This window comes from Anopheles moucheti, chromosome 2, assembly GCF_943734755.1.
Source record: "Anopheles moucheti chromosome 2, idAnoMoucSN_F20_07, whole genome shotgun sequence".
Classification (NCBI taxonomy): domain Eukaryota; kingdom Metazoa; phylum Arthropoda; class Insecta; order Diptera; family Culicidae; genus Anopheles; species Anopheles moucheti.
Genome location: NC_069140.1, coordinates 102,516,816 through 102,531,053, shown reverse-complemented (window position 1 = coordinate 102,531,053; position 14,238 = coordinate 102,516,816). Strand labels below are relative to the sequence as shown.

The 14,238-nt window shown below is 42.8% G+C and overlaps 3 protein-coding genes across 3 annotated transcripts; 2 read left to right on the top strand and 1 right to left on the bottom strand.

Moving 5' to 3' along the window:
• Nucleotides 1–44: 44 nt before the first annotated feature.
• On the bottom strand, nucleotides 45–4,002 carry LOC128309904 (UDP-xylose and UDP-N-acetylglucosamine transporter). Its single transcript, XM_053046404.1, has 2 exons — nucleotides 3,114–4,002; nucleotides 45–1,601 (listed from the first exon to the last, which is right to left on the bottom strand). The coding sequence occupies exons 1-2, from the start codon at nucleotides 3,197–3,199 to the stop codon at nucleotides 671–673; spliced, it is 1,017 nt and encodes a 338-aa protein (XP_052902364.1). The 5' UTR covers nucleotides 3,200–4,002; the 3' UTR covers nucleotides 45–670.
• Nucleotides 4,003–7,262: 3,260 nt separating this feature from the next.
• On the top strand, nucleotides 7,263–11,085 carry LOC128310761 (major facilitator superfamily domain-containing protein 12-like). The gene is made up of 6 exons (XM_053047477.1): nucleotides 7,263–8,001; nucleotides 8,973–9,408; nucleotides 9,484–9,806; nucleotides 9,913–10,211; nucleotides 10,280–10,750; nucleotides 10,825–11,085. Exons 2-6 carry the CDS (start codon nucleotides 8,982–8,984, stop codon nucleotides 10,964–10,966), a joined length of 1,662 nt encoding a protein of 553 aa, XP_052903437.1. The 5' UTR covers nucleotides 7,263–8,001; nucleotides 8,973–8,981; the 3' UTR covers nucleotides 10,967–11,085.
• Nucleotides 11,086–12,267: 1,182 nt separating this feature from the next.
• On the top strand, nucleotides 12,268–14,224 carry LOC128298750 (major facilitator superfamily domain-containing protein 12-like). The gene is made up of 5 exons (XM_053034528.1): nucleotides 12,268–12,673; nucleotides 12,750–13,072; nucleotides 13,179–13,468; nucleotides 13,537–14,007; nucleotides 14,083–14,224. Exons 1-5 carry the CDS (start codon nucleotides 12,268–12,270, stop codon nucleotides 14,222–14,224), a joined length of 1,632 nt encoding a protein of 543 aa, XP_052890488.1.
• The last annotated feature ends 14 nt before the right edge of the window (nucleotides 14,225–14,238 follow it).

The window sequence follows — 14,238 nt, the reverse complement described above, 5'->3', positions numbered from 1 at the left end:
TATCATTTCCTCATTCAATTCTCTTCGATAAAACGATTCATGGTCTCATTATTTGTCACTTTATTCCAGAATAGAAATCCACCGGACGTAATTCTCATAATCGTCATGAGCAATAATTTACACGTGTGCATTCAATTAGTTTGATTTTGCGCCATTCCTTTACATCTAATCATCATTAGGACCATCACTGGTTAAACTAGAAACAATACTACATCACACCTATTCCATTCGATCGGTAAAAAATCATCCCAAAACAAAACGCTAGTTTTCCTCCTAACTAATTTGCAATGAGGTACGCAATTGTTAAATTCGGTATAAAAATATCGAGGCAGTTCGTACCTTTCCGTTTTAGCAGGGTTTTTTCGTACGAATTTCAAAAGCCAAAAAACTGTTAGCCGTACTTTTCTTTTAAAACAAATATCCATTTGAGTAAGGTTATTGAATGGATTGAACAGAAGCTTAGCTATTCGAAAGAAGATTCCTCTGTCTAACGTCACGCTCTAAACACGTATCCTAGGACATACTGTCCATATGCTTTTATATAAGGGCAACCGTTTGTTTCGTTCTATAATATTCTAAGTGCTTCTTTCTTCTAGGGGTACCTTTTCAGCCTCTCACTATTGCTGTTAACAAATATCCTTTCTATCAACAACTGAGCATTGGTTCTCACTTATTTTACCTTTTTCTTCTCCTTCACCGCAGGCTGCAATGCAGCTAGGATCTTTCCAACTACCTCGGTGAAGATAATCGTGCCAACAAACACCAGTATCGTACCGATCCAATGCTGTATGGTGAAAGGATTGCTGAAGTACACGATCGAGAACAGCAGCGAGACAAACTTACGCAACGTTACCACTAGTGTAACCGTCAACGAGGAGCATTCGGTCGTTAGGACATACACTGAACTGATGCACACGTACTGCGTTAGTACGTTACCCAGAAGGTACAACCAAGTGATCGGTAGGGATATCCCTAGCGCTGGAATAGTTTGCAACGGGCTTGCGTTTGCCAGCTGGATGTGCTCCCAAATGTTTCCAGCAAGCAGTGCAAAAAATGGCAGCGGTAGAAGATGCGTGTAGAAGAGGGCTTCCTTCGGATGCTTGCCGTACCGCTTGTACAAGACCTCCTGGTAAAGTCCCATCCGGGCGGACACGAACAACGCCAACGTGAGGAGAGCAATGCCAAGTGTCCACCAGAAAAACACCGAAACCGGATCCTCGTCAGCGGCATTCTTCACGACTTGGGTGCTTTCCACCTTCGTGCCGGACACGATCGTGCAGATCACGATGCCAAGTGTTATCATACCGACGGAAAGATATTTGGAAAAGTCGTAGCGCTTCTTCAATATCAGTATGCCCATGACCATGTTCGCGATCAACGAACCGGCCCGGAATATCATGTGCAGCGGCATGGGAATATTGAAATCAAACGCGTAGTTGTTGCACACGCTCGCCACGAAGAACATCACTACCAGGATGGTGTAGTCCTTGAGACCAATTCGCGGCCGTACGGTGCCACATTTCGATGTAAACAGGAAACCTTCGAGTGCAATGAAAAGGAACTGCAGGAAAGTGATCAGATTGCCCGATCCTGGATCGATTCTGTGGAAAGAAAAAAGGTAGGCAAATTTAATTAGTAAAACTCTAAATTGAGCGGGTCCGTCAGAAAGGTCGGGATATTGAGGACACTGGGAGGTTTTGAGTCTCTAAAGCATGGATCGCAATAAAAAAGTCGTTGCACACATGTGTGGAGTTAAGTGCGAAAAGCAACAACGAACAAACAAGTGGTGGTTATGCGCTAATGCTTTAGATTGAAAGAATATGCAATTCCATCCGTATAGCTCAAACGTGACCAATTAAAACGATACACACTAACGTACCATGAACTACAGTGGTTCCTTGAGTTACGAGTTATATTCGTTTCGTAATCTTGCTCGTATCTTAACGCAATTTTACCCATTGAAATAAAAGAAATTTAATTAATTCGATCTGACACCTGAAGTAGCACCTCAGTTCCGTTTAACACATATAAGACGAGTTCGATCAAATTTCTCACACCCGTCTCAGGACCTGCGGATTTTCCCAGAGAAACAATTTATTCTACCACTAATATCTCAGATTTGGAATCCTTTGAACGACCTATTAGCTACAGTCTTAGGTCATAGCATTTTTCCCATCAGGAAATAGAGACCTGACCAGGTCGGATTCATAATTGTAGAGCATGTTGAAGAGATCTTTCCTTACCACACGAGGGAAACAATCACACATACTGTGGTGTAATCTGAGTTGAGAGGAACAGGGGACAGGCACACACGATCAGTGTGATAAACTTAGTCGCTACTGGCACAACTTAGTTCGAAAATCGACGAACAGATAAACAAACACTGAGAGATGGAATTTTGCAACGATGCTTGTAAGCTGCAAGTAATGGACAATTTAACTGCCATATCATCATTATCATTGCTATCGGTTAGCGTTGATGACGAGCTCGCTCGTCGATGTTTCAACGTGTGCGATAATAATGCAGTAATGAACAGCACAAATTACACTGCAAGTGCACCGAATCATACACCAAAGCGTGTCTAATACTAAATTTTATTTTCAAAACAACATGCGTTTTACGAAGATCTACGCAAAGCAATTATAGTTAAGGCAACTACTTATAACGTTGCAATCAAATACAATTATTAAAATACATAGCAATACCATAAAAAAGCTGTCGTAGGAGAGTAGTTTTGTGTTTATAAATAAATCAACTGATGCTTTGCAGAATGTGAAGGGCACAACACCGGCAACATGCATGCGCACTATTGCTTTACGAAGCGAGTGTATGTGTGTTGGTGGTGTATCAACAAGGGCAGAAGCCAAGATTGCGATTATTGATAATAAAAAGTGTCACGATAGAGTGGGGTGAAACAGCTGATACACCACCCCGATCTACGCTTGACACAGGACGGAATCGCACACACATCATGATCTTTGCGTCTTTTCTCTTTCTTCATCGCTTATCAACTGAAACGATGGGGATGACATCGCAACTTTAAGCGATCGCGGTTACATAATTTATGCTTTAAATAAAAAAACATACGCCCTCTTATTTGCCTACAAACTTACTTAACCAGCAGCTCGAGAAACACCACGTTGCTACAGCAACCGACGAACACCAACGCGATGGCAAGGGCAGCTTTCATGTTTACCATCTTGATGCTTCCGTCAGTGGTTGCTCCTCTTTTGAAAACAGTTTTCCCAATGAAAATCTGCACGTTTTCTGTTTCTACGCACGACTATACAAATGATTCGGTTGCACTTTCAAGTTCACCACGTTGCAGACACGCGGCACGCACCTGCTTCACGCAACAATCGTCGCGTTGGAATGAGACGCGGTCATCTGTAACACCAGCAACCGGTCCCCTCTTCGCTAGCGACGAATTTCGGCCACCGAAAACTTGTTCGGGGAAGGAAGGTCTTCTAAACGCGTGCTGCGACGCTAGTGAATTTCGTCCTCTTGCTTTGGCGGCAAGGTTTCGCTATTCGATACTGCCGATACGTCTACAATCGTTTCGGAACCGCAAGTACGCGGTTCTGTCTCTTAACAGCGACTGTATGCAATTCTTCCACCGTATCAAATCCAGACAACTAGGAACGTCAGCTAGCCGTCATGATGATTTGCTAGATTTGAATTCCACCTTTAGTCTCCAGCACTTTCGTCGATTGCACGTTGTTTGTTTAGCAAATCATTATTCACGAGTGTTGTCTCTCCGGTCTAATGTTTGATGATTGTAAAGATGAAAGTAACTGCTACAACCTTTCTGGAGCAGGTTGATCCCGACGTTGCGAGTAGCGGAACGGGGTGAGTTTCGCTTGTATAACCAAACCTCCGCACAGAAGTATGCCGATCGAGTAGCTGCCGCCTCGACAAAAGCAAATCTATCAATCAAATTATCACACCAGCTTAACACATACACTGTCTATAGCTAGGGAATGCTGCCGTTTCAAGGACGTTTGCGACTGCAAACGCGGTAGTTTTTGTTTCTTTTACCGCATTGTACCCCGCCGGAAAGGTGTAATTTTAGTTGGACGAACCACACACGCACACACCGATCGCTGCGTTGCTGGCCTTTGTATGTAAATAAACCGCTGTCAAATCTAGCGCAGCTGTCATGCACGTGCAATGCTGTCAGTTTTCAGTGAAATTGCACGTGCTGTGGTCTGAAATAACCGTTGGCATGTGAAGAAAATATCACAATCCCGTCGCATTAAAATCATCCGATATTTCAAAGGTTCGAGTAGTTTAAATCTTATATTTAAATTATTACAAATCTTTCAACATTTAATCAAATTTCTACACACCTATTAAACTGCTTTCTAATAAAACAGAATGTGCGAACCGTTCACTCGACAGGGACACGAGGTCTTAAGATTTATTTGAGGACCTTGGAGACAATGTACCTTGCCGGAGGTTGTGACCATGCTAAGGCTCGCCCGGAGTGCAGAGTATTACGGCGGTTCACCGCTAAGATACCGGAGGAGAATACCGGAGAATTTATCCATGGTAATGGTTTTACAATTACATTGTTTAAATATTGTTGTTTGGTTATACGCAGCCATTTGCATGCCAGGCGGGATGAAGACAGTCGGGACAGATTTTGCTCGGGATGATTCTTTGACAGAGTTTGCCGGGGTAGTTTGGTCAGCATTTTTATTCAACGCCGGGAACGTTGAAGGATTGTATAGCGCTTTGGGCTGGGTAGGAGTAACGCGCATATTAACCCGCTTTTTAGCAGGCGCGCGTTACCGAATAAGGCATATTTCGCTCTTTGCGGACACTCGGGGTCATTGGCCATATGATTCCGCCAGATTTCATTGGCCAGGGGTTCGTGATGAATTGCCGGATTCATGGACGGTGCAGGTTAGCGACCCATTCGACACTCGTTCGGTATAGAGGAGAATAGTGAAGTTGTTGTCTGAAACAAGCGAAGCTAAACTTTTAGCAGATTGGATGCAGCCTGGGTGAAGGAAAACAGGCCTGGGTTGAGTTTCTTGGAAACAGAATGATTTCCATTTACAGGTGTTTGGCGTCGTACCAAAGAAAAAAAGAGAAAACTCTCCATTTCGTATGCACAACACCAACATACCAACTAATAAAATTTGTGATGTTCACAGCAAAAGTAGATTTCAGCAAAGTCCGATAAAAAGAACAAAAAAGTTGCTTTCCATATTCCAAAGGTCTTTAAAAAGAGGCACAACGGCTCTTCAACCGTGAAATTAACCCTCTCCTACTTTGCCGTACAGCACGTACAGAACGTGCTGCACAAATGTAAACAACAATCACTTGATAACGAGCAACCGCAACTCTGTCGACACTTCGAACGTCCATCATTGAACATTACTGTGGTATGGTGTTATCATAAATCAAACAATCAATAGTGAATTGAGAGCGCGATTATTTGGAGGTGCGCAGTATATTGCAATAGATCGGTATTGGTGCTGAGGCGCAAGATCGTGTCTGAGTGCAAGGCTTTGGACTGATGGCTTACTCTATCCACAACACAAAGAGAACCCAATGCACTTTGGACTAAGACGAAATAAAACGCTAGAATGCACGTAGCAAACAAGTGTGATTAATATCTTCAACATCATTTAAAACACTTATCTGGCAAAGTATATCATTATAGGCAGCAAAAGGCAACTACTGCAAACGTCTCTTTAGGGTCTTCCTTCGCGTTTGACATCAATGCCGACGCACGAGGTTTGATGCATTTGGTTGCAAGTGGAAAACGAAAGTTTTCCTCCACACCTGGCATGTCTGCGATTGAACCGGATTTTTTTCCACGAACAAGCACAAGTGCCACAAGCAGACATCGGCCGACGTTTGCCGTCTGGTGCCGGTTACCTTTCATCGTGGTGCTTCGTTACAGCACGTTGCATAACGACAATGCCAAACGTTGCGCTCTGGCATGGATGCGAGAACTAGTCCGAGGCCAAGGCGAACATTCCGGTGGCTCTTCTATTATTCCGGTGTTATTAACATTTATTTTCATTTATTACAATTGAAACTTCAAATTCTTCATATCTTTCCCACCCTTCCAACGTACGTCTCATCGTTCTTTAGCGCGTTTTTCTTCAGAAACCATCTTGGACATCTTGTGTCTAGTGTCTATCATCTGTCTTGGATAATGTAGTAGTATTTGTCTTCGTTTATAAACGCAGAACGGAAAGCACTTTTATGGCTTGGTCTTCCGAGCTAACAGAGTCTTGCACATAAATGTCATTAGTTTCGAAATTCATACCATGTATCGATTACAATTTCAGGCCGAGCATGTAAAGAGATTTCCTTTTTTAAAAACCCCGGAAACTAGAACATTATCCCGCATTAACTAGCACACGGAAACAACTGTTCATTTGAATGTTTTGGTGGATTTTAACGGACAAAAATGGTTTTTTGATTCACGCCTGATAGCCTCAGTCAAACGGTAGTAACTCAGATGAGGAGCACCTAATTGACCGGAAGTTGTTTCGAATCGTGAGGCGCCCTAATGAGCATGGAATAGTTAAAAACTGCTCTACGGTGTTCGGGACTCCAGTAAAGAAGTCTATCTGATTATCCACCCACATTATAAACAGGTTTAGCGTCAGAGTTTGATCGGGTTTTTGTTTGATCTACCTGAGTTCTTTTCACGAAGAACATACACCAGTCATCGGAATCCCTTCAAATGGAACATTGTCCTAGGCCATGCATGAGTTACATTCGGCCGGCTTGAAGGCATCTCCCCGCCTTGGAAGCTACTTCGGCCCACCGCCAAAGCCGTACATAAACCTGTCCTCCTTTACATGCGCGGGTCGTTGTACGGGCAGCAAAATGGAGCGGTCGCGAAGCCCTACAGATGCACCCGGCATCACCCTCATCACCATCGGCCATGTGATTGTAGGCCGCTTCCTCGAAACGGTTAATGTGCGCAAGTAATCGTTCAGTCGCTTTTAGACCGATGCCACGTCCGGATGGGTATTTACAGTGATGAATGAACGTAATTCAGTGCTCAACCCGTTTTGTGAATTCCAATCAATTAGAACAGATTTTACAAACCGAAAGTGGTGAGTTTCATGCTCAAACACGGTAAAAAGCAAACAAGTGCGCATTGTTGCCTGTGTCGGTGTAGTAGTGAGATGCTCCAAAACACGTTTCATGCTCCACGGGTTAGCCGACAGCAGCTTTGCGTTTGATAGCCATTGGAGAGTTGGAGATAGTCAGTGGAACACGACGATACAACATCGGTGTTGATAAACATTCCGTCCGGTTTGACAGCAGTTTGTCCTATATTGAAACTTTCGCGTGTGTTTTGAAGAAGGAATAAGGGAAATATAAAAATCTCTATCAGCTGATCATAACAGATATACGCCTTATTCCGTGGATATGAGACAGAACAGTGGGGCTGGTGTTGTGTTACGTATTCGTTGCCATGTGCCATAGTTTATCTTTGGCGCACTTGAAGTACCATCGAGCTATAGTATCGCACCACTGCTAAACGCAAAATCATTAAACATAAGCTTAAAAAGTGTATGAAATTGATGCAAAAAATGCGCAATCATTGCGGATAAATCAGTGCCAGCATCATCATCGAACAGTGTTGCTTTGACAGGGTGTTTTCTCACAACTTTCCACCTCCCCTTTTTTCATGCGCAATTCCCATTTGTCAGTGTTGTGTTTGTGTTTGTGAGCCGTGTGCGTAAAAATGAGCTTTGTAAGCGAAATCCACAATAGCCAGATATACACGTGTATCTAGTCGTCATTCGTTGTTTCCGATATGAATGCGCTTAGTGTTGGGCGGTAATTTATGAACTTGGACGTGTGTGCGCTCACATGCATGCATGTTTAGTCAGCTGTTTATCATATGGTTTGTTTGGGTCGAGTGTACAATTAACAATCCCAACAAAGAAGATACCGCACTATGCACCAGAAGCAGTGGAGGGTTTCGCAGGTTCAGCTAGCAAGTGATTAAGTAAAGTAAGTCTGTGGAAAGAACTAAATTATTCATCATGTTGCTCGTGGAATGATTCCTATTTTTGAAGGATGATGTTTATCACGTTGAAAAAGAATCAGAATTTTGTACAAACTAAATGTACGACAGAAGATTTAATGCTTGCAGTAATATTGGGGTTCGCTTGTTAAATATAATTCAAATCATTTGTTTTATTAAACTGTATTTCATTATGATCGCTATATTCTTGGACCTGAACAGTTCCACAAATGTTTCATGGCGTGGCGAAATCTGACATTCACCTTAAAAACTGGATCTTGCAAGTTTGATGTTACCTGAAGACGTTTTATTGTTCCTATTTCACGTTTTTGTGATTCAATATTGAAGCACAATACTGTTATCAAAATAATTGTATGAGTCAGGCAATGGTGGGTTGTTTCTTGTTGTAAATATATGCAAGAAACAAGTAAAACAACCTCAACAAATAGCAACGCAGCTTTTTACAAAAATCCATCTCGTGGGAGACGGATGACTGATGTACACAATAAAACAAAGGAATTCACGAAAATGGGGATGAATCTCCTGTTTTTGCTAGATATCGTTTAGTCACAGCTGGATCGATTCAATGTTCAACAATGTTCGGGAGACGCAGCAAATGATTGTGACACACTTTGTGTGGAATAGGCTCATTTACACAAGTGTTTCGAGCTTTGCATTTGACGGTGTAAATGAAACAAAATCACAATAAAACATACTTTTCTACTGTTTCGTTATCACATAGATATTTGTTTTTTAAATATATTTTTTAAATAAATACGAATCATACAGCAAAATGAAATAGAAGTGCAATATTAGTAGATCAGTTTTGAGTTATCAGTCAACGATCAGATAATAAGTTTTCAGTCATTATCGGCAACAACTTTGTGGGTCAAAAAATCCACTTGTGATGTGATACCAAATATATTAATTATCCTTTTCTTTCATTAACCTTATCCAGTCATACAATATGGCCAAAAGTGGAAATCAAGTTCCTCTGGCAAACGGCAGCACAACAATACACCGCTATGGTGCCACGACGGACACAAGAACGGTAGTACCGGCAGTAAATGGAACAGAACCACACTCCGATCCCGAAACGAACCCAACAACGTTTCCCAACACAACCGTCGACATGGAACGTGCCCAGTTGGACAAGCGCTCCACACTGCGGATGTGCGAAAAAATTGGGTACGGTTTGGGGCACGTATACAATGATCTTTGTGCCGGCATTTGGTTCAGCTATACGCTCCTGTTTATGCAGGGTGCGTTAGGAATGCCGGCTGCCGAGGCCGGTGCGATGGTGATGTTGGGACAGGTCGGAGATGCTATTGCGACACCGATCGTGGGTCTCCTGACGGATCGATATGGAACAAAGCGACAGTGGCATATAGCAGGTGAGAGAAGAACTGCGAGAGTAAGATGTACATTGTTCGCCTATATTAATACGTATAATTCTTGCAATGTTACAGGCACCTTTATAGTATTCCTTACATTCCCGATGATATTTTCGCTGTGTCCCTGGTGTTCGGTGGCGCCTCACTGGTGGGAAATTCTGTACTTCGTAATCGTGATACTTGCTTTCCAGTTCGGATGGCCGATCGTACAGGTGACGCACCTTGCCATGATACCGGAGCTGTCACGCACGCAGAAAGATCGATCAGATTTAACCGCCATCCGATACTCGGTGTCTATCGTGTCCAACGTGGTGGTGTACATAGTCACGTGGGCAGTATTGCGGAGTCGTACAAGCACCGACAATCAGATTGGACCTGGCGATGCGTACCGATTTCGGGTAGGTAAATATATTAAGCATTTCTTTGAACACGATGGACTCCATAGCCAATCCAATCGTAAAGATGACTAGAAATAATTAAGTTCACATTTTCGTTTTACCGCAGGATATCTCTCTGATTCTTACACTCGTTGGCGTGTCCATGTCGGTTTTATTCAACTTTTCGCTCACATTCAGCGGGTACGAGCATCGACGAAATACAGCACTGCAGCACAACATCATTCGCCCATCAGGTCCACGAGCGGAAACGGATATTGAGCGAGAATCATTACTGGGGCATGAGCAAAGAGAAGCCAATGGTTCTCAACATTTGGCAGGATCTTCCAACGCGCTGGACACGATCGTTCATCGTAAACCAAAGAAAAATTTCTTCAAGTCACCTCTACTGTACCAGAATGCCTTACTGTAAGTGGATGGCGCTTCTGGTTACTACTCCCTAAGCGTACTAAATATTTCTTTTGTGCTCTTTTAAGGTACGTCTTCTCGAGACTTTTTATGACAACCTCACTCGTGTACATGCCCCTATGGTTGGACGAGCGTGCCTATCAACCGAATGTAACACCGGCAGAAAACAATGCCAACGTAGAACATCTAGCAACAGTTCCACTTGTGTCCTTTCTCGCCTCCTTCGTAGCGTCGTTGCTGCTAAAGTACACCAACCGCTTTTTCGGCAATAGTTGGGTGTACTTTATAGGATCCATTATAAGTACAAGTGTGTGCCTGTGGATAGCCCTCACGCCCGGATCGGGATCGTTCAGCACAGTGTCCTTATTTTTGATCGCCTCCCTATTTGGAGCTGGTAGCTCAATCACGATGATTAGCAGCCTGTGCATCACGGCCGACATGATCGGAAAGCATGCCGATCAGGGTGGATTTATCTACTCGGCTGTTACGTTTGCAGACAAACTAATCACTGGTGTGGTGGTAGTGATCATCGAGTCGGTGTAAGTGGCTAACTGTAGAATATGGCGCGAATATCGTATTAATCTTGTCAACTTGGTTTATGTTTGTTTTTTAGGAAATGTCACGACCGTTCCGAATGTCCAGAGTATTATAGAGGAGTGCTATCGTACGGGTGCGGGTTGGCAGCTGTACTGGGATGCTTAACGTTGGCTACCTTACTTTGTACTACCGCATCCACTCGTCGGCGGAATCGGTAGTGTACGATACAGCATTAATTTAATTCTGTGTGGTATGTTCTCAGTTATGTTCTATTCAATTGCTTTGAATTCTTTTACTAATGTTTTATTATTTTATGAAAATTATTGTATTTTAAATATATGGTAAAGTAAAGTGTAAAATGTTGATTGTTTATTCTTTCTTGTAGTCAGGGTTTCAAATGGTAAGAAAATAAGAGAAATAATTAATAGATCTACGCTTACTCAGTATAAGGTTCCTCTCTTTATTCTGCTTACCTTTTTAAGTTATTTTTCTCATTTTCACCGCTGATGATCGGATTGTCAATCTTGTGTGAAATAGTGCTGAAAGTAGACTAAGTGTGATTTGGTATACATGGTCGAATGCTGTGTCTAGTTGACGTGATCACAGTCCAACCGGGATTTGACTGAAAACTGGACATTTGATTTTGTTTGTATAAGAACTATTATGCGGCTAAGATTTAACTAAGCAAACGATTGAGTTGTGCGCTATGATTTCCAATATTAGTTCCCGTTTATTAGATATATGTTTATAACGTTTTTTAGACGACTAAAATAATGTTTTGCTCAGGAAATTAAAGATAGCACAAAGTCCCGTGTTTTTATCTTAGTAGATTTTTATCACACGGCAAAAAACGTCAAATACGTCCGATAAATACCTTGTTGTATTGAGTTTGCGTACATCCCATAGTTCTGTTGCGTAGCTCTGAAAATGGGACGATTAGCTAGTGTACACGACAAAAAAAAAACACGAAATTCTCGGAAATGAAAAAGAGTATTCTGTTTTTGCTAGATGGTCTTGTCACAGCTAGATCGAATGATGCCTTAAAATGTTCACCAGACGCAACAAATGACTGTTATGTACTTTGCGTAAAATACGCTCATTAACACACGTGTTTAGAGCACTTATGTTTACACATGTTTTTAGGTGCAGATTTTATGGGAACATGATAAAACAATCTTTACCGCTGCTGTTCGGTTTCAGTGTCACATCGCAGAAGTACGTCTCTCACAATTTCATAATAAGTCATAATACAAGAAGAAAATAGAAATGTGATATTAGCAGATCAATAGATTGGATTCTGTAAAATATAAAATATATAACGTTTTATAAAAAATAGATTTCAAATTCAATCGTCATTCACGTTTTTCATTGTTAATAAGGGTTAGTGTAGAAAGAGTAGCGATTTGGTGAGGCGAAAAAAATTCGCGTGTGAAGTGATACTCCTGTAATATTTAGGCACCATGCATTATATAGGATATTAATTATCCTTTGCCTTCATTAACTGGTCCAGGCATACAACATGGCCAGCATTGGAAACAAAGTTCCACCGGCAAACGGCAGCACAACAATACACCGCTATGGTGCCACGACGGACACAAAATCGGTAGTGCCGGCAGTAAATGGAACACAACCACACACCGATCCCGGAAAGACCCCGAAATCGTTGGACAGTGCCCAGTTGGACAAGAGCTCCACATTGAAGATGTACGAAAAGATTGGGTACGGTTTGGGTCATGTGCACAATGATCTCAGTGTCGGTATTTGGTTCAGCTATACGCTCCTGTTTATGCAAGGTACGTTAGGAATGCCGGCAGCCGAGGCCGGTGCGATGGTGATGTTGGGACAGGTCGGAGATGCTATTGCGACACCGATCGTAGGTTTCCTGACCGACCGGTATGGAACGAAACGACAGTGGCATATAGCAGGTGAGAGAAGAACTGCGAGAGTAAGATGTACATTGTTCGCCTATATTAATACGTATAATTCTTGCAATGTTACCAGGCACCTTAATAGCATTTTTCACATTTCCGATGATATTTTCCCTGTGTCCCTGGTGTTCGGTGGCGCCTCACTGGTGGGAAATTCTGTACTTCGTAATCGTGATACTTGCCTATCAGTTTGGGTGGCCGATCATACAGGTGACACACCTTGCCATGATACCGGAGCTGTCACGCACGCAGAAAGATCGATCAGATTTAACCGCCATCCGGTACTCGGTTTCAATGGTGTCCAACGTGGTGGTGTACATAGTCACGTGGGCAGTATTGCGGAGTCGTACAAGCGGTGACAATCAGATTGGACCAGATGATGCGTACCGATTTCGGGTAGGTAAATATATTAAGCATTTCTTTGAACACGATGGACTCCATAGCCAATCCGTTCGTAAAGATGACTAGAAATAATTAAGTTCACATTTTCGTTTTACCACAGGATATCTCTCTAATCCTTACACTCGTTGGCGGCTCCATGTCGGTTTTGTTTTACTTTTCACTCACAATCAGCGGGTATGAGCAACGACGTAATACAGCGCTGCAGCACAACGTAGACCGCCCATCAGGACCGCAAGCAGAAACCGATATTGAACAAGTGGAACATACGCAGCGAGAAGCAAATGGTTTTCAACATTTGACAGAATCTTCGACCGTGCTCGACTCGGTCGTTCATCGTAAACCAAAGAAAAATTTCTTCAAGTCACCTCTACTGTACCAGAATGCCTTACTGTAAGTGGATGGCGCTTCTGATTACTACTCCCTAAGCGTACTAAATATTTCTTTTGTGCTCTTTTAAGGTACGTCTTCTCGAGACTTTTTACGACAACCTCACTCGTGTACATGCCTCTATGGTTGGACGAGCGTGCCTATCAACCGAATGTAACACCGGCAGAAAACAATGCCAACGTAGAACATCTAGCAACAGTTCCACTTGTGTCCTTTCTCGCCTCCTTCGTAGCGTCGTTGCTGCTAAAGTACACCAACCGCTTTTTCGGCAATAGTTGGGTGTACTTTATAGGATCCATTATAAGTACAAGTGTGTGCCTTTGGATAGCCCTCACGCCCGGATCGGGATCGTTCAGCACAGTGTCCTTATTTTTGATCGCCTCCCTATTTGGAGCTGGTAGCTCAATCACGATGATTAGCAGCCTGTGCATCACGGCCGACATGATCGGGAAGCATGCGGATCAGGGTGGATTTATCTACTCGGCTGTTACTTTTGTGGACAAGCTGATCATCGGTGTGGTGGTAGCGATCATCGAGTTGGTGTAAGTGGCTAGCTGTAGAATATGGCGCGAATATCGTTATAGTCATGGCAACTTGTTTTATTTTTTGTTTTTTAGGAAATGTCACGACCGTTCCGAATGTCCAGAGTATTACAAAGGAATGCTTTCGTATGGGTGCGGTTTGGTGGCAGTACTGGGATGCTTAACGCTGGCCACCTTACCGTGTACTACCGCATCCACTCGTCGGCGGAATCGGTAGTACACGTTGGTAGT